This window comes from Lactuca serriola, chromosome 5, assembly GCF_051521515.1.
Source record: "Lactuca serriola cultivar US96UC23 chromosome 5, Lser_US96UC23_V15, whole genome shotgun sequence".
Lineage (NCBI taxonomy): Eukaryota > Viridiplantae > Streptophyta > Magnoliopsida > Asterales > Asteraceae > Lactuca > Lactuca serriola.
In genome coordinates this window covers 243,303,566-243,330,490 of record NC_136412.1, presented here as the reverse complement: position 1 = coordinate 243,330,490, position 26,925 = coordinate 243,303,566, and the positions used below count along the sequence as shown (strand labels likewise).

At 38.5% G+C, this 26,925-nt stretch overlaps 1 protein-coding gene and 1 non-coding gene across 3 annotated transcripts; both read left to right on the top strand.

The window, feature by feature from the left end:
* The first annotated feature begins 12,333 nt into the window (after positions 1–12,333).
* LOC145053876 (ankyrin repeat domain-containing protein 2B-like) lies at positions 12,334–15,427 on the top strand. 2 transcript variants are annotated; one of them, XM_079001994.1, is made up of 9 exons: positions 12,334–12,496; positions 12,751–12,793; positions 13,734–13,867; positions 13,934–14,140; positions 14,222–14,370; positions 14,459–14,630; positions 14,707–14,799; positions 14,884–15,023; positions 15,110–15,427. In XM_079001994.1, the coding sequence occupies exons 1-9, from the start codon at positions 12,488–12,490 to the stop codon at positions 15,207–15,209; spliced, it is 1,047 nt and encodes a 348-aa protein (XP_078858120.1). In that variant the 5' UTR covers positions 12,334–12,487; the 3' UTR covers positions 15,210–15,427. The 2 variants fall into 2 exon arrangements, with proteins under 2 accessions (XP_078858120.1, XP_078858121.1); XM_079001995.1 differs by lacking the exon at positions 12,334–12,496 and adding an exon at positions 12,544–12,568.
* Positions 15,428–15,814: 387 nt separating this feature from the next.
* TRNAI-AAU (transfer RNA isoleucine (anticodon AAU)) lies at positions 15,815–15,888 on the top strand. Its single transcript has one exon. It is a non-coding gene; the product is annotated as a tRNA-Ile (tRNA).
* The last annotated feature ends 11,037 nt before the right edge of the window (positions 15,889–26,925 follow it).

The following is a 26,925-nucleotide window of genomic DNA, read 5'->3' as shown; positions in this document are numbered from 1 at the left end:
CGCGTGTGCTGTGCCGCGCAGCAATAAGTGGTTTGAAGAGGTTTTTATAGAAAAACAAACAACACCTAACTGACCCCCGAAAGGCAACCAAGTCAACTATGGTCAAGGTCAAAGTCTTGGTCAAAGTCAACCTCCCAGGTCAACCCTACTCGCTGAGTCAACCTACTGACTCACCGAGTTCATAAGTTTAGAGCCTTCCATTCGCGACTCGACTCGCCGAGTCAGTCCATGACTCGCTGAGTCTACCGATTTCCGAGTCCTGACCTGTCCAACTCACCGAGTCTCCATTCGACTCACTGATTCGAGTCTCAACTCGAAGGGTTTGGGGTTTCGCGACTTGACTCGCCGAGTCCAAGACAACCTTCAACAGACTCGTCGAGTTGTTCTTCAAACTCGCCGATTTCCTGCCTAACTTCATCCAACTCGACGAGTTGTTCATCCCACTTGTCAAGTTCCTCCTAATCTTCATGCTACTCGCCGAGTCCACTCAAAGGACTCGCCGAGTTCATTCAGATCTACATACATGCAGAGCACTTTTGAGTCATGCATGGAATCCAAACAATAGATCCATACTTCTAGAGCTCAATCCCCACGTAAAGTTGCAAACTTTACATATAACTAAAGAGATCTAGGCTCAAAACACACTAGGGTTTGGTTTAAGGACAAAAAGGGCTTCACCACTACTCATCTTCTGATGCTTTATGACATATTGGACCATCCCAACACTAGATCTGAAGTGGCAAAAACACATCTAAGCACCCAAACTAGAATTGGGTCTCAATCAACCATAAAACCCCCAAATCTCATAACAAAATAGACCTAGATGCAAAGGAGGGAAAATGGCAGCTTATTACCTCCAAGATGGACACAAACTGAAGTAAATCTCAGATCTACACCTCTCCTTTAAAGCAACCTTCTTGATCTTCAAGTTCCTTTCCAAAATTTCCTTCCTCCAAAGCTATTTCTCTCAAATGATGGAAGCTCACACGAAATCTAGGGTTTACAGGTTCTCTAGGATGATATGGAGGCTGAGGGAGGGACATAACACGCTTTAGATAGGATACAACTCCTGGAATTAGGTTTTTCCTCGTTCAGACCAGACTCGCCGAGTCGCCTTGGCCGACTCGCCAAGTCGGTCACTTACTCCTAGACCCGGATCCCGCTTGGACTCGCCGAGTCGTCCCTTAAACTTAGGGTTTCCTTTCCTTTCTTGGCCTTTCTGACTTTGGGTGTTACAACTCTCCCCCACTTAAACTAAACTTTATCCTCGAAGTTTGCTATGGCCCACCGCCTAAGATCTGCTTTCAATACCCAACTAATCATTCCAACACCTGCTGCCTACCTTCACTGGTCTTCCGCCCAGTCATTCTGACTAACATCAATCCTTGTGGATAATGGACTCGGGTCGACCGTGACCCTGAACATCCTGGAAACACAACTTACTCAACCGACAATCCTTCTGGTACTCACCGAGTACTGCACTGAACCTATAGGGGTTCACCCTTTCTTTCCTTGCGCGATTTCCTTGCCTTCCCATAACCAACTATTTCCTCTGTCTCTGTGAAGATCCTATCTTCACCAAATCCATTATTCCCGCTACTTCCAGTACGGGTCATTATCGCTAGTATCTACTGGGCAATTCTTTCTACTATACTTTGGTGTCGAGCACCCCGCGATCAACTAACTGAATTCCTCCATAGTCTGCTTACCTGCACTGCTACTGACTGAAAAATTTCTGCCATTCCCTATCTGGCTTCCGGATAAACTGAGACCACCCTGGTCCATACCAACCCATCAATATCTGGATTACCGGCTCCCACTGATAGCTAGCCCCAACACAACTCCTAGTCGCCCCCAGCGACTTTCGAAGAAACTTAGACCACCTATAACTGCTCAATCTATTTTGCCATTCAGGCACTACAATCCTGGGATCCCCGATCCCCTATCTTGACACTAAGGTCCCTATCAGGTCCCACCTGTACTGCTAAAGCTCACGGGCCTCGCCCACGGGTCCCACCCGCCTCTAACCTTCTAGACCCACTAGTCTAACCACTCTCGCTCGGGCCTCGCCCACGGGTCTCACCCAACCATACTACTGAGCAACCCTGCTCTCAGGTCTCACTTACACTACTAATCTCATACGGGCCTCGCCCATACTCCGCTAACGAAGCTACTAAGGAATGCTACGGCTTACCTGCAGTCTTACATCACCTTCCATCACTGACTGCTAGTGAATGCTACAGCTGCCCCGTAGTCTTACAACACTTTCTACCACTGGCCGCTAGTGTATGCTACGGCTTCCCCGTAGTCTTACAACACTTTCAACCACTGACCGCTAATACGAAAGCACCTCGTGCTATCAGTTCTTAAGATCCACCTTCTGGCTCACTCGAGTCCTACAGACGATCCTCCAACCTGAATTCCCAACGACATACTAACCATCACCATTATACGCACTAGCTGAGGGGGGGGGGGGTTCTCAAACTTCCAACCCTGAACTCCTTGATCCATCAAACGCTATACTACTTCCTTTCCTTCTTAGAGATCGAGCACTCATTCTAGATCTGCGTGCTCCTACCTTTTCATACTCGGAGGATTCTCTCCCACTCCGATCCTGCTTACCCCTTGCTGCTCAATACTCAAAAAGAAATCCCAATCCTTGCTACCATTCCATAATTAATTTGCTGAGGAACCCAAGCTTACCATATCCAGGGATCTAACCAATCCATCTCCAAAACTATACTACTCCGAACTAGCGAGACGTACCAAGTCCCTCCCAAGCATGCTACAGTTACTGCATCCTATGAAACCTTCTCCAATAGAGCACATCTCCTAACTACCATTCAAATATCCCGGGTATGCAGATGGCATATAACTCGATCACAAACAACCGCTCAAAAATAAAATACTCAAACCGATAATGATGCAGAACCATAACAATATAATCATGCACATATAAAAGAACTGAAAACGGAAGTCGCATACCTGCAACGTCCGGCGCTGCTCGCGTCTCCAAGGTAGTCATCTGAAAAGCCCTGCCTCCTACCGCAGGCGCCTCTGCACGGCCCTGACGGCCGTCTGTGATCCTCAAAGTTGCAGGGGCAGGTGCCATCACCCGTCCTGCTGAAAACAAACTGGGGCACTGGGCCTTCTTGTGGCCCCGCTGATTGCAGTGAAAACATATCAAATCTGATCCCTGAGTGGTGGTAACAGTACAATCCTTGCTAAAATGACCAGTCCGACCGCACTTGAAGCAAACAGACTTACCACCACTACCACTCCTGCACGCGCCCCCCGTGCACCCTGCCACGCTTCCCGTACCGGCTGCGGTCCTGATGATCCCTCGATCTCGAATCCGATCCCTTGGGCCCTTTGCCCGAACCTGCAGCTACCTGAACCCCATCCAACTTCCTCTTCCGGATCTGCTCCCAATCAATTTCCCTCTCTCTAGCCCGAGAAATCATATCTTCCAGCGTCTTACAGCTGGATCTGCTCACGAACTACCTGATATCATCCCTCAACATCTCATGGTATCGGGCCTTCTTCATCTCCTCATCCGCGACATACTGCGGTACAAGAAGAGCCCTCTCCCTAAACTTGGCGGGGATCTCCGCCACAGTCTTAGTGGTCTGCTTCAAATCCTGAAACTCCCGTGCCAACTGCTGCACCTCAATAATCAGTGAAAACTCCGCCCTGAACCTTGCCGAGAAATCGCTCCAAGTCATCGCGTCCAACGCGGCATCATCCCCCAAAGCATGACCAATCTCCTCCCACCAATCCCTCGCTTTGTCATTTAGAAGACAGGAAGCGAGTTTGACCTTGTCCCCCCTCAGGACGCCGGCTCGTACGGAATGTGTTGGCAACATCAGCCAACCACCTGCTGCTAGCGATGGGGTCCCTAGCCCCATGATAATCTGGTGCCCCGCAAGCCCTGAACTCCCGAAATGTCAAGGTACGCGCTCCCACCAAGGCCATCATCTCGGTATGGAAGCCTCCCAACCTCTCATCCAAAATCTCTAGTATACCCTCCTTGACCGTGCCAAAGATCACATGAGTCTGGTCTAGAATACTGCGCGTAACCTCAGCTGATATCAACTCCCTCATTCGCTCCTCGAGCTGCTCGGCTCTTGAACCCGAACCTGATCCCTCTCCGACGCCTGATCCGCCCGCTGGTCTCTCTCTCAACGCCACCATGCTGAAAATATAATACATCCACTATCAGAATACTCATCACTGTGGCGAGACCAAACACGCACCCTACCAGGTTCCCGGTTTTGTCTCGGCCCTTCCCGAATCGAGTACGGATCCTTTGCTTTCAGTAGTACGTGTCACAACTAGAAATTTTTGTGCCTTGTAACTACAACACTTAAGCCAAATTATGAATCGAAGACATGAGAGCATGTATGATGCATACTCTATAACAACAGAATTTCAATCAAACACCTCATACAAGCATTTCAATGTAGTCATTAAGCAATTGGAAACCCCGGAAGTTCTTGTTTAAGTCCATTATGGACTAGGACTTCCTTATTGGGCCCAATGGACCAGTAAGCTTCCAATTCGACTACCTTGGGCTTAGAACTCTTAAATGGGCTCTAATTGGACCCACTTTCATTCATTTTAACATTTTGGGCCATATTGGGCCTAGAATGAAATAAAATACCTTAATGGACCTCATTGGACCATAATTAACCTAATCTAACCTAATAAAGCATAAAAATCACATTTCTATTTTTATAGGGCCAAAAATCATTCAACCTAACTATAACATGGGCTTAAGGGCAAAAAGCCCAAAAACCTCCTCTCACCCTCCCCATTCTCGGCCCAAGCCCAAGAGAAAGAGGGGTTGACTTTGTGAGTGATACCTCACCATTATTCATGGGACATCCATGCATGAGAACTCAAACATCCATGCACTCACATACTTCCAAGCTTAGCCACTTTTTCTCCTTCTCTCTCTCTTGCTCTCGGCTGATTTCAAGCACACACACACACACACACACATTTCACTCATTTTTCTCTCAAGAAAACTCCCTCATATCTCCTCCATATTTTCGAGATCTAAGGAGCTTTCAAGAAGATATCTCCACAAATTCTTCATCTAAGGTAAGATCAAGTTTGGATCTATGATCTAGGTTCTTTGTTTTATCAAAAATCTCCTTCTAATCCATGTAAAAATCATTATCACTCTCTTAGAAACCCTCTAAGTTCGAGATCTCCAAGGAAGGTTGCTAAGGCCGAATTTTCTTCTCATTTTCTTCCAGTAAACCAAAACCACACCCAAAGGTGAGCTTCATACCCCCTCTTTTTCGTTTTTTATAAGTTTTGTGGGGAGAATACAAGCAAAGGTGTAGATCTATGAGTATATGTATGCCTTGTATGATTTTTATGCTTATATGTATGATCTTATGTGATTGTGATGTTTATACTAGCCAAAAAGAACCTAAAAATCGAGATCTACAATATGATTAATGAAATAAGTATAACTTATACCATTTCACACTAATCAAGTCTAGAAAAATAACCAAGTTGGTTAATATGAACATTTTTGGACTTAAAACCCATTTTTGGGCTCAAAATGCTAAAAATACAAAACTAAAGGGCACAAAACGACAATATATGAATTCTGAAGGTTGAGATGAGTCTAAACAGTTTCTAATGTGTATTTTCTGAATATCAACACTTTTGAGGGGTTAAAAATATGAATTTTAAACATAATGGGCCAAAATGGGCTTTTCGGCCCAATAAAGCCCCAAATTGCGAATTTTTTGATTTGGAGGGGCTGAAACTGCACATTTCTGTAAAACAGGGGATTTCTAGTGTACCAAGTCCATTTCAAGGGTCAAAAATGCTTTTCAAATTAAAAAGGGACCAAAGATGCAAAAATTTTCCTTTTTGGGCCAAAATTGTAAAAGTTGCGAAAATGGAGGTTTCAACCGAGAAAATTTTATTTTTGAAGGACTTAAGCTGTTTATCAAGTAAATTTGTGCTAAAAATGTCTTTCCAACAAGTTTTGATACTAAAGTGTCAAGAAAAATAGTTTAAGGACTAAAATGGAAATTCTTCTATACACAAAGGGTTAAAAGTGTAAATTTTATCCAAGAAAGGGCTTAAAAAGATAAACTCTAATTCTTAAAACAACAAATCCCTTAAGATAAAAATACTAGTACTACGTCTACCGGCGAAACGTAATAATAAATACACTTTCAACACCAATATCGTTACTAAACGAATTGATTCGGTCTCGAATCAATAACGAATCAAAAATCAATAAACAATGATACTTCAATACACATGCGGGAATTTACGAGAAGTCAATACACCATCTTTGGGCTCAAAAGTTTCAAATCGTGCTTGTTGGGCCTAGGTAGCCCAATGACATGATCTTTAGGCCCGAAGGGAACGCGCTTACATGTTATTGGGCCTTATATGACCTAGTTTCATGTAAAAGGACTTTCAATAGCTTTATTGTGCTGTTGGGCCCCAAGGGTCCTTTGGTACTGCTAGCAAAGTCAAGAAGTCAAATGCGAGTCGGGTCAAGGGCCTTTCGCATTCACGATAGCCTTGAACGACTCATGGAAATAACGGGGGCTTCGTACCCTCTTTTCTCCTCGGTTGTGGGGCTATGAGAAGTCAGGGTGGTTGGATTAAGTGAGTAGTACGGACGACGCCTAAGGGATCGTTTGTATAGTTGTAAACTAGTCATTTTCATTAATGCGTGATTATAACGAATACAACGTCGTATCGGAATAATACTAACTCAGCTACGTAATTTAATGTATTGGGAAAACATCGGGTTTTCCTGGGAAATTCAACGCTCTTAACTACGTGATATATACAAAGTTTAACAGTTATTCACATTCATAATAATCAACAAGCATACTTACGGATCTTCACACTTTTTCTTATATACAACATTTCTTTCTAGAAAATATCGGATTTTCTGTGGTTTCCAAAATTATACAAATCATTTCTTTTCAAACCTTACTTATGAACTCACCAACATTTCATATGTTGACGTTTTTCCAAAATACTTGTATTCTCAGGTAACAGGTAAATCGAAGGAAAAATGTACCCAGTGATGTCATGTTGTTTGTTTAATTAGTATCGAACAATTTACGTTTTGGAAATGTAATGTTTTGAAACAATGTACTAAATGTAAACAATAGCGGTTGTAATATTTCAATGCATGGTGATGAATGATGTTATGTTTCATGTATATTCATTGTGATGGTTAACTCCCATCACTCAGAATCCCATATTGCACCAAGCAGGTAGCATTCAGATATGGGGAAAATCTAACCACAACATACCCAAGCAATCATATCCACATAGCAAGAATCTGGACTAGCATGCAACACAAACTCATATACTCAGGCATAACCTAAACATGCTATCCTACCACTGTCTAATCAGCACTATCATGCATCTCAAAGCACATATAACAGGCACATAAGGCATCCTCCCTAGATCCTCAGTCCTAGGCTAGCATGCTGTTCTACTAACTGATAATCAAATCATAAACTTGTATGGGTAATTTGGGGTACTTACTTGAGCTCGGCTGATTGCATGCACCACACCCTTTTTCTCTTTTCAAAGTTCTTTTCTTTCTGAATTCCTTTTGCTTTTCTAAAACTGTTTTCTTTCCCAAAACTCTCTTTTTACAAAACCGTCTTTTCATTTTGAAAACTTTTTATCTGACCCGTTAGTTTGAGTTCAGGCACACCCGAGAGTATGCCCGAATCCCTCAAACCAAGGCTCTGATACCAACTTGTAACGTCCCAAAATTCAAGACAAAAAAATTTCTTTTAATAAAACATTACTTAAAGTAAAATCATCAATTCCAAACATAATCAGAGTATTGGTTTCCAAACTACATATCCGTTATTAGAGTAAAACATTCCAAGGCTGTCCGGTCTATGGTGTGTGCCATGCGATCACCTCGAGCTCTTCCCTTCGCTACCGGGAGTACCTGAAACCAAAACTAAAAACCGTAAGCACGAAGCTTAGTGAGTTCCCCCCATCATACCTCATACCTTACAATCACATAACATACATACTGTCGGACAATTCTGGGGTGCCCGACCTACCCGGTACGACCATTCTGGGGTGCTGACTACCCATGTCAAGCCATTCTGGGGTGCTGACTACCCTTCGGTCCTCACGACCGAACCTCGGGGACTATTTCACCCCATACTACTACTACTAACACATATCATAACGTAACAGATTATCAGACATATCTGGGGTGTCTGAACTACCCTTCGGTCCTACTACTACTACTACTACTACCGAACTTGGAGACTGCTCCCCTCCTCCTACCTCTAACTCATATAACAGATCATGCTAGCATGTAAACATAACATCACATACTATCAGATGTATCTGGGGTGTCTGACTACCCTCCGATCCTAACAACCGAACTCTACTGATGAGTCATAGAACCCCATCCATGCTCCTACTGATAGTGAGATACGGGCCCAACCCACACTCACTCTTTCCCTCACTTGGGCCTCGCCCTTGTCTGCTGCTAATGAGATGTGGAACACCATCCACACTCTGCTATTGGTGAGATACGGGACCTCGCCCACACTCACCTCCGTACCAGGCACATACAAGTATCACACAGACAACAAGTATAAACTATCACATAAACCATTCCCTGGGCACCCGCCCGCTATCATTGGACCTCGTCCTGAATATCATACTAGCATACTGTGCCTAGGGCTAACCCCCGGGTCTTCTACTCATAACTACATGGGCCGGCATTGTGGCCGTAGACCCATTCACACAAAAAAAAGAAACTCACCTACACTGGCTGAACACGCTGATGATCCCGCTGGCTGCTGCCCGACAACTCTGTGAACTCCTGCTCCACTAGCTCCCCGAGCTATCAATATCAATGCAACACTTAGTCTAACTGACCCCCGAAAGACAACCAAGTTAACTCTGGTCAAGGTCAAAGTCCTGGTCAAAGTCAACCTCCCAGGTCAACCCTACTCGCTGAGTCATCCTACTGACTCGCCGAGTTCATAAGTTCAGAGCTTTCCATTCGCGACTCGACTCGCCAAGTCAATCCATGACTCGCCGAGTCTACCGATTTCCGAGTCCTGACCTGTCCAACTCACCGATTCTCCATTCGACTCACTGATTCGAGTCTCAACTCGAAGGGTTTGGGGTTTCGCGACTTAACTCGCCGAGTCTAAGAACAGACTCGCCGAGTCCAAGACAACCTTCAACAGACTCGCCGATTTGTTCTTCAAACTCGCCGAGTTCCTGCCTAACTTCATCCGACTCGACGAGTTGTTCATCCCACTCGTCGAGTTCCTCCTAATCTTCATGCTACTCGCCGAGTCCACTCAAAGGACTCGCCGAGTTCATTCAGATCTACATACATGCAGAGGACTTTTGAGTCATGCATGGACTCCAAACCATAGATCCATACTTCCAGAGCTCAATCCCCACGTAAAGTTGCAAACTTTACGTATAACTAAAGAGATCTAGGCTCAAAACACACTAGGGTTTGGTTTAAGGACAAAAAGGGCTTCACCACTACTCATCTTCTGATGCTTTATGACATATTGGACCATCCCAACACTAGATCTGAAGTGGCAACAACACATCTAAGCCCCTAAACTCGAATTGGGTCTCAATCAACCATAAAACCCCCAAATCTCATAACAAAATTGATCTAGATGCAAAGGAGGGAAAATGGCAGCTTATTACCTCCAAGATGGACACAAACTGAAGTAGATCTCGGATCTACACCTCTCCTTTGAAGCAACCTTCTTGATCTTCAAGTTCCTTTCCAAAATTTCCTTCCTCCGAAGCTATTTCTCTCAAATGATGGAAGCTCACACGAAATCTAGGGTTTACAGGTTCTCTAGGATGATATGGAGGCTGAGGGAGGGACATAACACCCTTTATATAGGATACAACTCCCAGAATTAGGGTTTTACTCGTTCAGACCAGACTCGCCGAGTCGGTCACTTACTCCTCGACCCGGATCCCGCTCGGACTCGCCGAGTTCCTCCTTAGACTTGCCGAGTCGTCCCTTAAACTTAGGGTTTCCTTTCCTTTCTTGGCCTTTCTGACTTTGGGTGTTACATTATTTTTATTTTTTATCCTAAAAAAATATTTTTTTGTAAATACATGTTGCAAGTCAGTATATACAATGCTACTGACCTTATATATTTTTCTACCAACAAATGTAACGGTACCTATATTTTATCAATACAATTGTTAAATTCAATTAAAAAATAGATTGGACCTATCGCAACGCATGATTGACAAAAAACTATATATAACTTATAACTTACAACGCCCTCTCACAAAATCTTACAAAATCTATGTGGATAAAGGTGTTGCTTAAAATGCACAATATACAACTTTTATAGTTATGACCCTATATTTTTATGGATTATTCAAAACCATCGAACTTACAAAAATAGTCTTTAAACTCTTCTCAATTTTATTTATAATGCGCATTATACTACTTTTTTTTTACCGTTATGGCCCATATATTCTTATGGATTATTTAAAAACATCAAACTTACAAAAATAATCACTAAACTCTTTTCAACTTTCATAAATCACCCAACCCTAATTTCTTTTAAACATTTAATGTTTTTTGAAATTGTAATATACACAAAAAAAACACACGACAAAGCGCGGACTAAAATACTAGTGTGTATATATATATATATATATATATATATATATATATATATATATATATATATATATATATATATATATATATATATATAACCTTAGTTTTGTGTGGATGGATCAATGCCTACTCTTGCCTTATATTGGCTATGCCTCTATAATATTACTTAAATCTTATGTCTTTAGTTTATGTATTTATTAGTTTTTTTTTTGTTGATTTTAAGATTATAGTTGCATTTTAGATTTTAAACACATAAACATAATATTCTATTCCGAAACAATGGTAAGTTTGGATATGTTTTTTTATGAAGAATTCATTTATATGGATATATGGATTAGATTACTCAATTTCCCATATTTAAAACTAAATGACATCATGACTTCAAAAGTTTTTTTTTTTTTATTAAAAACTTTGATATGTAAAATTCATAAAATGTTTTCCACGTGTATGTTTGATTATTATTTTGTTTGTAGAATACCAATCTATGTGAGTGTAGATGATTGTGTAAAAACGTTATTGACTTAATTGTGTGACTTTCATGCTTGTAGTTTTGTGTTACCTTAAAATGTGTGCCAATCATAAGAAGGAAAGTTTATTGTCAAAATTTTGTTTATTTTGTTCCCTTTTCTGAACTTCAAAAATTATATGATATTTTCATGCCCTTGAGACTGTTTTCATGCCTAAAAATGATGATTAATATTTAATACACTTTGTGAACAATGTGATTTTAGAAGACATTAGTTTATTTTTGTTTGAGATACCCGTCAGCATGTGTTTATGTGGTAAATCAAGCATTCAAATGTAACAATTATGAACAACATGCAAAATAAAACAAACAAACCTAAACAGTTGCCTACCATTAGATCTACCAATGGACCATTATAGCATAATATACTATGAAACAATTACATGAGGTGTTAATTTGGATATTGTAGTTTTGAATATCCATGAAATGGTAGTAGTTGTTAAATTTTGAAATTGAATGTTCTTTACCTTAGTAGAATAAGGAACACAAGAGTTCAAGACCTATGTTGATGCTAAAGTGGATGCTAGGAATGGTGGTCACTTTTTTATTGGCCTTTCTGGTCGTTTTGAGTTATCTGTTGTTCATTTTAATTGTCCTTTTTTATAATGTAGGAATTGTGAACATGTGTTAACATGTTAGTATTATATGACGATATCAAATTATCAATCACATGTTAGTGATTTAACACATTCCTTTATAGTCCAAATATGGTTCGGGTAAACATGTTATGGATTTTAGTATTTCTAATAAAATGTGATTCCAAATGCACTTCCTAATAAGTATAAAACATGCTGCGCATTTTAATGTTTTAAGGCATTCCTTTACTATCCAAATGAGTATTATATTGTCATTTTGATTGCCCTTTACATGCCAATTTCTCATTCATGTTAGATAAACATTACAATGACCTTCGAAATCTTAAACTTCTTAAACTCAATTAACTTATTATTCCTAATTATAAATCCCTAAATTATTTGGCCCAAGTCACTGAAACTCTTAGGCCCATTAAAAGCAAACATATTGGGCCTAATGGGTCTATTCTTGAAGCCCGTTTCTAATAAAAAAAAAATTAAAGGAGGATTGGGAATCCAATATCCATGTGAAGTTCTTTTCGTCAGGCTGGAGGATTGAGGTGGCCCACGTCTTCATCCCTCTACTTCGTCGTCTCCTAATCTTCTTCCCTGAGTTTTATCAAAAACCTCGCTTCGCTACCCCCTTCACTCATTCTAGATTTCTCGATCTACAAATACAATTATTAATTTGGTATTCTTTACATCACTTCGATCGTTATGTCTCAGGTAAAACTTGTTAATTCAACCTCCGATTATTTCATTATTTAGTTTTTGGAATACGATTGTGACCGCTTTATCGTAATTCTCCCAGTTTGATTCACTTTGATTTCTCCAAGTTTTTTGCTAGTTATAGTAATCACGGTTGCTAGATTGATCATTTGATTCTTAAATCTTGATCTGTGGATACTGCTATACTGTTAGCTGAGTTTAATCTGAGCATAGTTTTGCTGATGATTTGGGTTTGGCTGTGTTTTTGCTAGGTGAATGAGAAAGATGCCGCGGTCAAGCCTACCACCGTAAAAGGTACGTGTTTTATTATGCTATGTTGATGTGGTTTTATGTGTTTAACAGTTACTTAATGGTGAAGATGATCCAGATTGACACTTGTCATTGTTTAGAGAGGTCTGATTGATGAGAATCGTAGGCTGTTCAATCGATTTATATTTTTTTACATTGATTAGGAGTTATCCTTGATACTTTGAGTGTAAAGAGGGGAAGGATGAAAGAGGCAAATTATCCTTTCTAATCATCACTTTACCAGAGTTCCAGGAATTTGACAAAAGATTTCAAAAAGTATCATATAGCATATTCCCCCTTCCCCAAACAAAAATCTTCATCACCACACCTTCTCAGCATACAATTGAGACATTAGTTTCCACTTATCAGCTTAAAGTTCCTTTACAATCAATTAGAACATTCTTTATCTATTGGATTTGATACAAAACTTAATTAATTTTGTACTGTGATCGAGGTTTCACTGGTTTATACACTTCTTAAAGTACATGTTTTTATAATATTTATTGTATATATGTTTCTTCTTGGACTACAATACCTTAAATCTTTCACACATCTGTTAAGGCTTTGAGTTTCATGCCTTCACAACATTTCTCGTTCTTGTTGGACTCATATTTTGTTTAATGGTGGGCTTTATGCTTCAGGTTGTTTATTGTTTGTTCTTGTACTTTTTTTCATCCGATACTTAATCTAGTTGAGATGCATGTTTTTTAGTTTAAAGGTATACTTTTTGTTTCATAATACACTCGGAACTATAGATGTACACATTCATCTTCTTTTTGTGTTTGTGTTTGGTGTTACCATTCATCTGCTTTTATAGCCCATTACTATTTCTATTCAAAGGTGCACCTTTGTCTGCTTTTTTGGCCTATTGATAGGTGATATGGTTGTGCTTAGATATACTATTTATCTATTTAGAGTTTCTTATATACCTGTTTCTCCCATGCAGAAGAGAAGAAGACATCGTCTGAATCAAGCACCTCAGATGCACAATCTGGAAGCATACCTACTATGCCCACCATGCCTGGAGCTGGATTCCCTGCAAATCCTTTTGACTTTTCATCTATGGCTGGTCTACTTAATGTATTGTCTTTCTTTCATGCTCATACATAATCACTATACATCATCCTGATTATCCACCAATTATAGGACCCTAGCATTAAGGAATTAGCTGAACAGATAGCAAAAGATCCATCATTCAACCAGATGGCAGAGCAACTTCAGCAGACTTTTCATGCTCCTGATGAAGGTGTCCCCCAATTTGACACCCAACAGTATTATTCCACCATGCAGCAGGTTATGCAAAACCCACAGTTCATGACCATGGCTGAGCGCCTTGGTAATGCCATGATGCAGGTAAAAACATATTTCATGATGATTAATTTTTATCATGTAATAAATATAAATAAATAGTAATATGATGGTATGATTTTGCAGGATCCATCAATGTCTCAGATGCTTGAGAGTCTATCAAATCCAGCTCAAAAGGATCAGCTTGAAGAACGGATGGCAAGAATCAAAGAAGATCCTTCCTTGAAACCCATTTTAGAAGAGATTGAATCCGGTGGCCCAACTGCAATGATGAGGTTTACATATCTGTTTGATCTTTTGCAATTTACATATACAATTACTTATACATTTTTTTTAATAAAAAAATTGTTGATTGCTGTGTAGGTATTGGAATGATCAAGATGTTCTAAAGAAACTGGGTGAAGCAATGGGTCTAGCAGTGACTGAAGATGCTACTACTGCTGGGAATCCAGTTGCAGGAGCAGATGAAGCTGAAGAAGATGCAAATGAGGATGAATCCATTGTTCATCAAACTGCTAGTGTTGGTGATGTTGAGGTACTACTTCACCTCTATTCTTATTATATGAATTTATATTAATTGTTTTATTGTATTGTATTGTATGAATAACTAGGGTTTGAAGAAGGCACTAGAGTCTGGTGCTGATAAAGATGAAGAAGATTCAGAGGGAAGGACAGCCTTACATTTTGCCTGTGGATACGGGGAGGTAATTTTCAACACATAATGGTTTTATCTATAAAAAAATAAGCCAATTTTATGTGAGGTGATGGGCAAATATGTAATTTTGTAGGTGAAATGTGCACAAATTTTGGTGGAAGCTGGAGCTAAAGTGGATGCATTAGACAAAAACAAGAACACAGCCCTCCATTATGCAGCTGGCTATGGCAGGAAAGAATGTGTATCCCTCTTGCTGGATAACGGTGCAGCTGTGTAAGCTTAGCTTTTTCTAAAATCAATTATTTTTAAATCTTTTTTTTTTAATTTTTGTTTTGATGTATTATTATTATGATATATAGTACTCTGCAAAACATGGATGGGAAAACACCTATTGATGTTGCAAAACTCAACAACCAGAGCGATGTATTGAAGCTGCTTGAGAAGGATGCTTTCCTATAGAAGCCAACCCCCATTGTTTTGTTGGTGAATGAATATGTACACTTGTCATGTTTGTTACAAGATTTTTTAGAGTCTGTGTTTTCTGTTTGATGATGGTTTTCTTCTACTTTTGTTGTGTTTTCTAGTATAATTAAGGGAAATATTTGGCATCCTTTTGGTGAAAGTTTGTTTGTGTGGAATCAATTGAGTTATAATTATTATAATGGATGTTATGTTAATTTGTATGCACATTGGATTACTGATTTATATACTGTATTTGATTCTGTTGCAATTGTAAAATATATATATATATTTTTTTTTTTTCTAAAAAACGAGGTTGTAAAATTGATGATCACTAACCTGTAACCAGTGTATGAGTAAATCAAATTAAAAATAAAATAAAATACTTTGGTCAATAAAAAGACATCGTTGGACGAAGATGGAAAGAAATGAATGGACCATAGAGCCACTTTGTCATTATCGAAAGTGAATTTGAGGTTAATTTTTTATATTATACGAATATAAAGTTATTACAACTTTGCCTATATAATCAATTTAAGAAAATCAAAAACAATATTTATACTTAATTATATATATTACGTTTACAAAACAATGTAAAACAGATCGGCCTATTAGCTCAGTTGGTTAGAGCGTCGTGCTAATAACGCGAAGGTCACAGGTTCGAGACCTGTATAGGCCAAGCTTTTGCTTGATGTTTCTTAATCCTTAAGTCAAGATACGCCTAAAAAGTGAAAACAAACTCGATTTTCACCAAAGTCAAAAATTTATGGTGATCATGGGAATTGTGATTACTAATTATTGCTAACGTAAATTTGAATTTTAAACTTGTTTTAATATTTTTAGAAAAAGGAAATTAATTTTAAACCTCAACCAACAAAATCATTTTACATTTGGTTTTCGATAATTTAAAAATGTGGTATCCATTCTCAATCAAATGGAGTAAAACTTTTCTGTCAAAACATTTATAACGACTTGAGGTAAAAAACTGAAAAAACAAATAATAATGCCTAATGCAATGTCACCAAAAAAGAATTGTATACAAAATCTAAAATGAAGATTAAACCTGTAAATATCAGCCTTTAGTTAATGATAGCAATAGCAAGCATAAAAATATAAGAAAAAGATCTTCAAAGACATTTTTTTTTGTCTAAAGCTTATTTGTTTTAATTATCGGTCTCTAAAGTAAATCGAAACTTGAACCAAATAAATTGAATCTAAATTATAATCATAAATTGATAACTAAAACTCACAAGCCGAAATCTTTAATTTGAATAAAAACCATAACTTGGAACCTAAAACCTACAAAATCGAAAACCTAGGGATTTGTTGGGTGGTTCTTATTGACTTTGACTCATTAATTGGTACATATGGAATCTAATCCAATAACCATCTTAAAGATAAAACAACCTTAATTTTATGTTGATTATCACCTTAGTTAATGTTAAATGATTATGTTTTTGTTTTTGTTTTTTTGTGTTAAACAATTATTTATCTAAATGGTGATGGTGCTAGTGATTTTTGTTAAAGCGCTTCATGCCTTGATTGATAAAACCAGTCTGCTGATTTTTAAGGTCCTGCTCAAAAAGTAAAAATAAGCACTTGAATCTAATTTGTTATGTAAGCAAAACCATTAATACTACGAGTCAATAATTGATATAAAATTAATCAGAACAAAAATTGTTAATGATCCGTTTCCTATCTGTCAATTGATATGTTACTAATCAATCGCTAATACTAATATACATAAAAAAATTATGCACCCCCTAAATGACACGGATTTGTGCTGTCGCACAATGGGACATGCCCAAGGATCGGCCCTGCACATCAAAGGGTAATAAAGACAATTCATATTATTGTTTACACGAGAAAAATCAGATCACACAACCACAAAAAACCTATTTATGTTACCTCTTGCACACTCTTACATGCATCCTTTTACAGTTATCAAGTAACCTAGATAATCATGAAGTTATGTGTGACATTACGATACACCATTCCTTGATGTTTTTTATGTACAATTTTTTTAAAAAATAATTTAAGATATTATGTTTATAAATATTAGGTGTGATAATAGTAAGAATGAGGTGGAGCTTATGTGTAGGGATGGCAAAAAAACCCGAACCCGACGGGGAAACCCGAAACCCGATCATTTCGGGTCGGGTAACGGGTCGTTATCGGGTTTTTTATCGGGTTCGGGGCAGGGAGTGGGTTATCCTCGCCCCGACCTGCCCCGCCCCGATTATATATATATATATATATATATATATATATATATATATATATATATATATATATATATATATATATATATATATAATATGTTCAAAAAAATTTGCTATTAATTGTACGCGTTCAAATATAAAATACTTATCGTGGACAATTTTTTTAATTATTAACAATCTGGTGTTAATGATCATTTTTATGTGTTTTGACGTATTAAAAAAAACTTAAATCAAATAATTTTTAATATAACGTCCAGTTTATTTTATTAAAGTGATGCATCATGTTTTTAATTTAAAAGAGTTGCTAGAACATGTATATTTTATAAGACATTGGGGTACCCTAAAAGAGAATAAGGATTTCGTTATCAATTGTTGTAAACCCGATAAGATACCCGAAACCCGACGGGGAAACCCGAAACCCAATGGGGCGCCCCGATAAGATACCCGAAAGTTATCGGGGCGGGTTTGGGAATCCATGCCCCGCCCCGAACCCGCCCCGTTGCCATTCCTACTTATGTGACATATTTTACCATAGTGAACACCGGCCTAGCGCATGGTTTGGACCACACTTTTGTTGAACTCAACAAACTCTCTCTCTCTCTCTCTCTCTCTCTCTCTATATATATATATATATATATATATATATATATATATATATATATCTGTTAGAACAAAAGTTCTTTAAGGATCGTTAGATTCTATGCAAGCAAACAATTATGAAAGTAAATAAGAACACGAGTATGGCTTTGAATGTGTCGAATGATTAATACTTCAACACCTCAGAAGAGCTCCATTAAGAACTTCGACTGTAGAGGTGTTTAGGGTTACAAATAATGAACGTAATTATTAACTTCGTATTATGCATACATGCATGCATATTTATACTATAACCCTACTAGATAATCACGGATGGACAGACCCAATCCGGATACAAAACATGAGGCCCATGACGCAACACAAATAGACTCAACAATCTCCCCCTTTGCGTCTTTGGAGCCGAAACCTCAATTCTGTTTAGCAACAAAAGACTTCTTCACTATCTTGAACACCCTCGGTATGATGACCAAAAGATGATAGCGAAATGTAATGTACCACTGAAGCATATCTGTAAAGTTCTTCTTGTCAGCTTCAGAGTTCTGCTTGCACCGATGAATTATGTTGATTATGTGCTCCAAGCAGTCGGTAGAAAACAAGTGTTTATCCACAAGAGCGAATAAAAACCTGTGAGCTTCGCCTTTGGTAAACATCACAGTCAAATGTGTTGAATCAATTTGACCCATCTTCATATTGTTTACATCTCCAGGTTTCGGTGTAGGCTTCAAAGTAGGCTTCTTATTCATAAGATTCGCAATCTCCTGATCCATAGTTGCAACTTCATGGATGTAGGAGTCCAACATTCTCTTTAAGTGTTCCAGAATCGGCTCATATTCCATCGGATTAGTGAGCAAAATGTTGTATAGCAGAATCCAGTCATGGGGATTCAAACTAGGAAGGTATGCTAGAGAGATAGTTGACACCGAGTTTGTAGAACCTCGAGTGATTTTAAAATTAACATTGACAAATCTCTTAGCAGGTGAGGGTTTGAGCACCTTAACAGTCACAATCTTCTGGGCACTCCATGTTAGATACTAAGGTTAGCCATACTTCAGATAGAAGTCAATCAACTCTCGGTCAACCTTCGGATGAGGAAAAGGAACCTCAACAGTCGAGTCAAAGCAATGAAACGTGAATGCTTTTCTTGTTATCGGCATATCGAACTGCGAGTCCTTCGAGTTATCACAGTCAAGCGAAGCAACAGGTTCCAACCAATAAATACTTAGAAACTCTATAGCTTGATTGATAAGTACCTCTCTGGTCCATAAGGGAAACAAGGCCTTCTTACAGTTCAAGGATTCTTCTTCTTCCTTGTTTCTCCTTTCCCTCTCCTCTGCTTCCTTTTCAACTTTGAGAGTTTCATCCAACTCTCGGCCCCTCTTCTTTCTCTTGAGAGCCTCAGCAATAGTTTCACCAACATCACTATCACTATCATCAGTGGTCTCCTCTTGCTTTTCTTGTGTACCAGAACCTGAAGCTACATTATCCTTCAGTTCAGTTGTGACTTTAACTTTCAGTTGTGTAGTTTCTGTTTTCACAGTCACTTTCGGTTGAGCACTTTTTCCCCCTTGTTTTGGAGGTCGGAATCCCTCCGAAACACCCTTCATTTCATGTAACATGGCAATGGCAGGAGTCAGTTTTGTGGTGAGATGATTCCGAATGGTCAAAGTTAGAATAGGATCATGAGCACCAAGAATGTTGGTGAGCATATCCTTAACATCCCTTGCACAGCTGCGGAAAGCAGCTATTTGAGTCTTCAACAAGCCAATTTCCTTTTCAGCATGAGCGAGCTGAACCTTCTGAACTTCAAGTTGAGTTGATTGACGGGCAAGTTCTTCCTTTAAAGCACTTTCTTTAGCGAGATCAGCATGAAGAGATTCCAGCCGAGAAGATACAGAACTGAAGTGTTCTCTTTTTGGATGGAAGAACAAACAACGTCAAACTTGGTGCTTTCTTCTTGAATGGACTTAGAAAGTGAATCCACAAAGGCTTGTACCTTGGCTGCATTTGTATCGGCATGCCTTTTCAGAGACTCAAGAAAAATATGAGTTGTTTGAATAATCTCAGTAACATTAGTTGAGGCCTTTTTGTAGGAGGAAGTAGAAGTATCAACAACTTTTGTGGATTTTTCAATAGACTCCGTATATTGTTCCAGAGCAGTTTCCAGAAAGGCTTTGAGGACCACACCACTATAGGCTTTGCTGTCTTCAAGAAATCGATCGAGTTTCTCATTAATGCTCTGTAAATGTTGGCTAGTGATAGGAGCATCATCATCCTCATCAGTTGGAAGCTGATATGGACTAAAGTATGTAGAGTCATACTCATCATTCTCACCACCGAGAGTGGCACCGGAATCGGTTGAGTGGGTGGGTGAAAGAGGTTTATTGATGATTGAAGTTTCAGTTACAGTAGTGACCCTCGTATCAGATACGTTGACCCCCACTGGCAGTTCAGGAATCGTAGTGGTGGTGGTTTGAGAAATTATAGGAGGGGGTAATGGAGTTGTAGAAATAGGAATAGAAGTAACTGGTGGAGGTGGTGGTAAAGAAGTTGTTGTTTGTGAGGAAGTAGTAATAGGAGGAATGGTAGCAACCGAAACTAAAATAGTCTGTTTTGGTGATGGAGGTGGGGTAGGAATTTTGTCATTAATGGGTTCGGTTGGAGTTGGGGATCTGGGAGGTGTTTTACCTCTCAGTGATTCATGATGACTCTCCTCTTCTTCATCTTCCTTGTCATTTTATGAGCTAGGAGGAGTGGGACTCTTGGATCTTCTTGCCATTTTCTTAAGCTTCTTGGGCTTGGAAGAATCTCCTTTAGCAGACTTTCGCTTTCGTGACTTAGAAGCTTTAGAATTATCCTCCTCTGTTGGCTCCTTCTTTGTGGTAGTGCGTTTCCCTCGGTTGCCAGGCTTATCTACAGATTCCAGGGCAGCCTTCTGTTCTGGAGTAAGGACTCTCAGTCCCGTAGGCGTAAGTTTTTTGTATTCCGCCATAACATGACTTTCGGATGTGACACAACGATACATGGATTCAGGAATGGAGCCATTGTGAGGGAACTTGATTGGATTAGAGATGATGATCTTCTTCGTGTGAAACGTAGCAATAGACGCAATTAGAGCATACTTCATCACATGAATGTGTTGGATTAGTGTCTAAGTCCATAACTATTTTGGTATGTACTTGACCCGATGGTGCATGGTCCTTTTGGGTTGCCTTCACCAAAGCAACTTGATTGGAGAAATAAATAGAGAGAGAGGTTATTATGATTTATTAATATGTTATAAGAATAATATATTAAAGGAGAAATCATATTTTTTTAATTAATATTGGTCAATAATTAATTAAGAATTAATTTTGTGATCAAGTGTAATTAATTAAACTAGAGGGGCTGAATTGTAATTATGTGATAGTTACAAAATAAGGTAAGGATTATCTTAAATATAGGGTGAACGAATTTAAGGAGATAATGCCTTAGAATTCGACTAGGATAAGGGTTTCTAAGACTTATCTTATGGTTGCTTGGTGGGCAAGCAACTAGATAAGGATAAGGACTAAAACCCTAATCTTTACACCTATATAAACCCCCTAAGACTCATGAATTCGTCCAAGCCTTCCCAAGAAGTCCTAAGGACGAATTCCTACCTCTCTCCTCTCTCTTTATACCTTCTCCATTTGCTCTTGGTGTTTGTAAGCCATTAGAGGAGTGACACTTGTGACTCTAAGCCTTCCAAAGTCAATTCAAGGAGGAATTGGGATTGTTATTACTACATAACAATCAAGGTAATATCTTAAACCTAATTATATGTTAATATTGATTTCCATATGCTAGAATTAGGGTTTATAGTCTTGGATTCAAAGCATGTACAATAGAGAAACCTAGATCCAAGCATTAGGGTTTGTATGAGCACATAGGATGTCTTATGACCAAAACCCATCAGTGGTATCAGAGCCTAGCTTGGTTTCAATTGTATTGATGCATTGTATATCTAAAAAAATTCGTTTTTTGGTGTTTTGGAGGCTGGACTCGCCAAGTCCATAGCTGAACTCGCCGAGTCCAAGGTGACTCGACGAGTCGGCTTGTCAGATGGAGGTTATCTCGGGATTTCTTGCTGTTTTTGCATTGGGATAGTTACCTTATCATGTTAGATCAATATTAATCCGATTATATGATATATTTGACAATATTTTTGATCTAATTGAAGATATTTATCAATTAATAAGATAATTGTTTCCTTATAAGATAATTGATTAATTATTTTGAGTAAATTGATAAATTGTTTTGCAAGAAATCATTAAATAAATCAAATATGGATAATTATGTGATTAAATGTTAATTTGAATTATTTGTTATTTGATCATTGTTGTTATGAAAAGTTTCATATTTTGCCCTTTAGGTTTTATAGTTTAAATTTGAACCCAAAAGTTTTATAGTTTTGAAATTTAAATAGTTGAAACCCTAATGTGTTGAAATGTTTCAAAACTTGCCCTCAAGTTTTGGAATTTAAAAGTTGATTAAAAGTTTAATTAGGAATGTTAAACTCTAAAACTCTAGTATTGTTTTGAAAAAGTTCAAATCACACCCTTATGGTTTTGTTAATTAATTAAGGTGTATAATTAAAGAAGTTTAATAAATCCATAAAAGTTTAGGTTTACAATTTAATTGAATTAAAGGTATAATTGTTAAATTAGACCACCTAGTATTTTGAAAGTATAAAATACACCCTATACTATATATAACATCAAAAGTCTAACATTATATATATGTATGAGTAAAAGTCAGTCTTACCGTTAGTAGGCCTCATTCACGAAGCTGATCTATAAGGGGTGTTTAAGGAAATTGCCTATAAAATGGCGATTGAATGGGTATCCACTCTTACCCACCGCACTCTTGACTAGTGGAGGGTCGTTAGCCGAACGGGTAGGATAGGACGGAACCTTCCATTATAAGTATAATGAATTATTAAAGTAACTAAATGTTTTCATAAAATTCCCAATCTTAGTTACTTAGGCAAAAGTGAATTGATGCAATTCCATGAAATTACACTTTGTGCCCTTGTGAAGACCTTAGTGGAGCGTGTGTGGTTTACCGGCACACTAAATGGTTCTAAGCGAAGGTAGCAAAGGGTGACTCAATGTTTGTCATAGTTCGGTGGAGCGTGTGTGGCTTACCGGCACATCGAATAGGTGACTATAACATGTGAGGGCACCATGTAGTTTGCATGGTTATTCACACCCGCTTTGTGATCCTCGGCATCCCAGTCACAAACAAGAGGGGCATATCGAGATATAAACATGCCATTGAAAGTTCAATGTATCTCAAAGGATCTAGGAGTTTTCATAGATTTAAAACTTAAATTTCTTTTTCGTTCTTCATGGTGGAAATTAGTGAATCGTCATTCACTTACCTTCAAATGTTCTGCAATTTGGGTTACGACATCCCTCTCCCGAGTTGTAGAATATTGTGTTGGGTCCTAGCCTTAGTATGTCATTTGGGTGATTTACTAAGGACTCTATCAATCAACTAACTTGAATTTGTTTTCTCCCGTTTTGTAGATGTCAAAGTTCGACAACTATGGTCTTCCCAAATCCCGTGGAACAAGCATTCCACATAGAGATGATATTCCACGATTCGATCGAGGAACAAGAAATCATGCTTCAATTCCTCCTCCTCCTCCAATTATTCTCCCTAACCCACAAGATTGTAAAATTGAAAGGTTCAATATCACTAAAGCCCTTTTGGCAAGTAAACATAAAGAAGGAAGTCGGTGTGTGCACACGTCCTAGGGATGAAGTCGCACATTGATAGACTAAGAATGTTGGGATCCGTTGTCTGTGAGGAAATAGCTGTTGATTGGGTTCTTCAGTCACTTCCCAACTCGTATAGTGAGTTCGTAAGAGAGTACTATATGATGAATCACGACGTGACCCTTATAGATCTCACCTACATGCTTATTGCTGCTGAATCAGTAATGGTTTGGCACAATAGAAAAGCAAAGTTGATTGGTGAATCTGCCTTCAAGACCTCTATGGATATAGACAATGGCAACGAAAGACATGCAATGATCGAAAAGTTTGATCATAAGAGAAAGGCGATGTCTAAAGTAGTTCCATATGTTGTTCCAAAAGAGTCAATTTGCTTTTATTGCCAAGAGAAGGGGCATTGGAGACGAAGTTGCCCTAATTACCTAAGAGCCTGAATAGTCCAGAAGATGGGAGAGTCAAAGAGTATGGCTGCGCTTCAGGTAAAATCCACTATCTAACTCCATTAAGTTCCTATTCATTAATTCTTAATACATAATGTGATAAGATTGCATTTGAATGTTTTGATGGGTTTTAAGCAAAACAAATAGACTAGAAAACAATTCCTAAGTTCACATGCAACCTACTTTGGATCTATGTTTTATCTATTAAACATACAACTTTGAATTGCAAAACAAGAACCCTAGAGGAGAGAGGGGAGAGGGAGTATGCAAAATTTCGGCCCTTAGGGTTTCTTCAAAAGAAAAGAGTGGCCAAAACATGAACCAGGAGGCTCCTTATATAGCTGAGGGATCTAGGGTTTAGGGGAAACCCTAGTTATCCTTTGCTTAGGGCCTAAGCAAACCCAAGGGCCTTATCCAAGCCCCTATGGACGAAATTATTAGGGTTTCCCCTAAAGATTTCGTCCACCCTTATCCAAGGGGGTTCTAGAGCCTTCCACTCAACTATTAGATAATTGCAAACTAGTCCCTGTACCTTATAATTAATTCTTTTAACCCCAAAATTAATTCTAATTAATTTCTGGCTAACAATTAATTAAACAAAATGATTTTTTATTAATATATTAATCTTTTAACATATTAATAAATTCATTTATATTAATTTATTAATCTTATAATAAATTAATATCTCTCCTTTCATAATTTCCTTGTCTGGTTGCTAGGTTTGAGGGCAACTTAAAAGGACTGTGCTGCTATCAATTCAAGTACATACCAATTATAGTTATGGGCTGAGACACCTAATCCAACAGTCTCCCACTTGGATAAGTCTGTAACTATAATTGCTTGTATGCCTTCTAAATTTGACCAGCAAATTGTAGCTTCCAAAAAGCTGCTGCCGAACTCTGACCCAGTCAGTTACGTGTCCTAAGATAAGTGATCAAATAATCCTTCGTTCTGCTAGATATCCCTAGAAAAAAGTCATGGAATGCAATCAACCTCTTTGTCCAGAATCTATGTTTCCCAATTCTTGATTTGTGATGATGTAGGACTTCTAATTGAACACATCAATTTAGTCCTGGCTGGGCCCAGCACACAAGTCAACACCAAATCATCGAGGGGCCTACATATATCGCTTTTCCTGTTAGGGCAAAAGGAACGAATAAACATTGACTCATATGCTTGTATCTTTTACTCATCAAACCATACATGATAATACGTTTTATAACACCAAGTTACTGATGCATTTTCGTATCACCAATGCATAGCCAACTTGCAAATCACAACTCATATATCTCTGTTTCAAGATTATAAGATATTATCGTCTCACTATTACTCGTGATGAATTCCATGAAGTAATACTCTGAGCGAGGGTTTATCCAATACTCAAATCTCAATTTCTGAGTACTCATGAACGTTGCAGCAAATATATTGCCATGTCTATCCTTAGACAATCTACAATCCAGTTCATGACAGTCTTGATTCACTACTTACTTCCAAAAGTACGAGCGACTGTGGAGTTTGAATAATCTTATTATTCGGTAAGTAAAACATGTAAAAATGAAACACAATAATAAACAATTGAAAAAAGGTAGAACCCAAACTTATAAATAATACTTTATTATTTAATCACCAAAAGTCAATTACATTTACTTTGTTACAAGTTTCAGAAAACTAATCTAACTACTAAAACTAATATCATCTTTCAATCCTATGCTCCGAGCATGCTGAATATGCTTAGCCCTACTCAGACCCTTTGTGAGGGGATCTGCTGGGTTATCTTCAGATGACACCCTCTTCACTATAAGATGGCCTTCTTCTACTCTATGTCTGATGAAATGGTACTTTCTGTCGATATGTCTGGTTTTACCATGATCTCTCGGTTCCTTTGTCAAGGCAACCGCTCCTTCATTATCGCAGAACAGTTCCATAGGCTCTTGGATGGTTGGAACAACTCCGAGATCCCCGATGAAGTTCCTCAACCAAGCTGCTTCTTTCGACGCTTCACTTGCTGCTATGTACTCTGATTCACAAGTAGAATCAGCCACCGTATCTTGCTTGGAACTCTTCCAAGTAACTGCTCCTCCATTTAATAAGAATACCCAGCCTGATTGAGAACGGAAGTTATCTCTATCCGTTTGAAAGCTGGCATCACTGTAACCATCTACTCTCAAAGTATCATTGCCACTAAGTACAAGGACCCAGTCCTTCGTTCTTCGCAAATACTTGAGTATATTCTTCACGACTATCCAATTAGCTCTACCTGGGTTTCCCTGATAGCGACTGACCATGCTCAAAGCAAATGCCACATCAGGGCGAGTACATGTCATAGCATACATGATCGATCCGACAGCGGAAGCATAAGGTACACGACTCATGTCATCTATTTCCTCATCTGTACTCGGGCATTGAGTCTTACTCAATTTGGTATTGATCTGGATAGGTAGCTCTCCCTTCTTGGAATTTTCCATACTAAACCTCTTTAGTACCTTATCCAAGTATGTGCTCTAACTAAGTCCAATTAGTCTCTTCTTTCTATCTCTCAATATTCTAATCCCAAGAATATAGGCGGCTTCTCCTAGGTCTTTCATGGCAAAACACTTTCCAAGCCAAGACTTAACTTCATTCAAGGTTGGAACGTCGTTACCAATGAGTAATATGTCATCGACATATAACACCAGAAAAGTTACTATACTCCCACTAG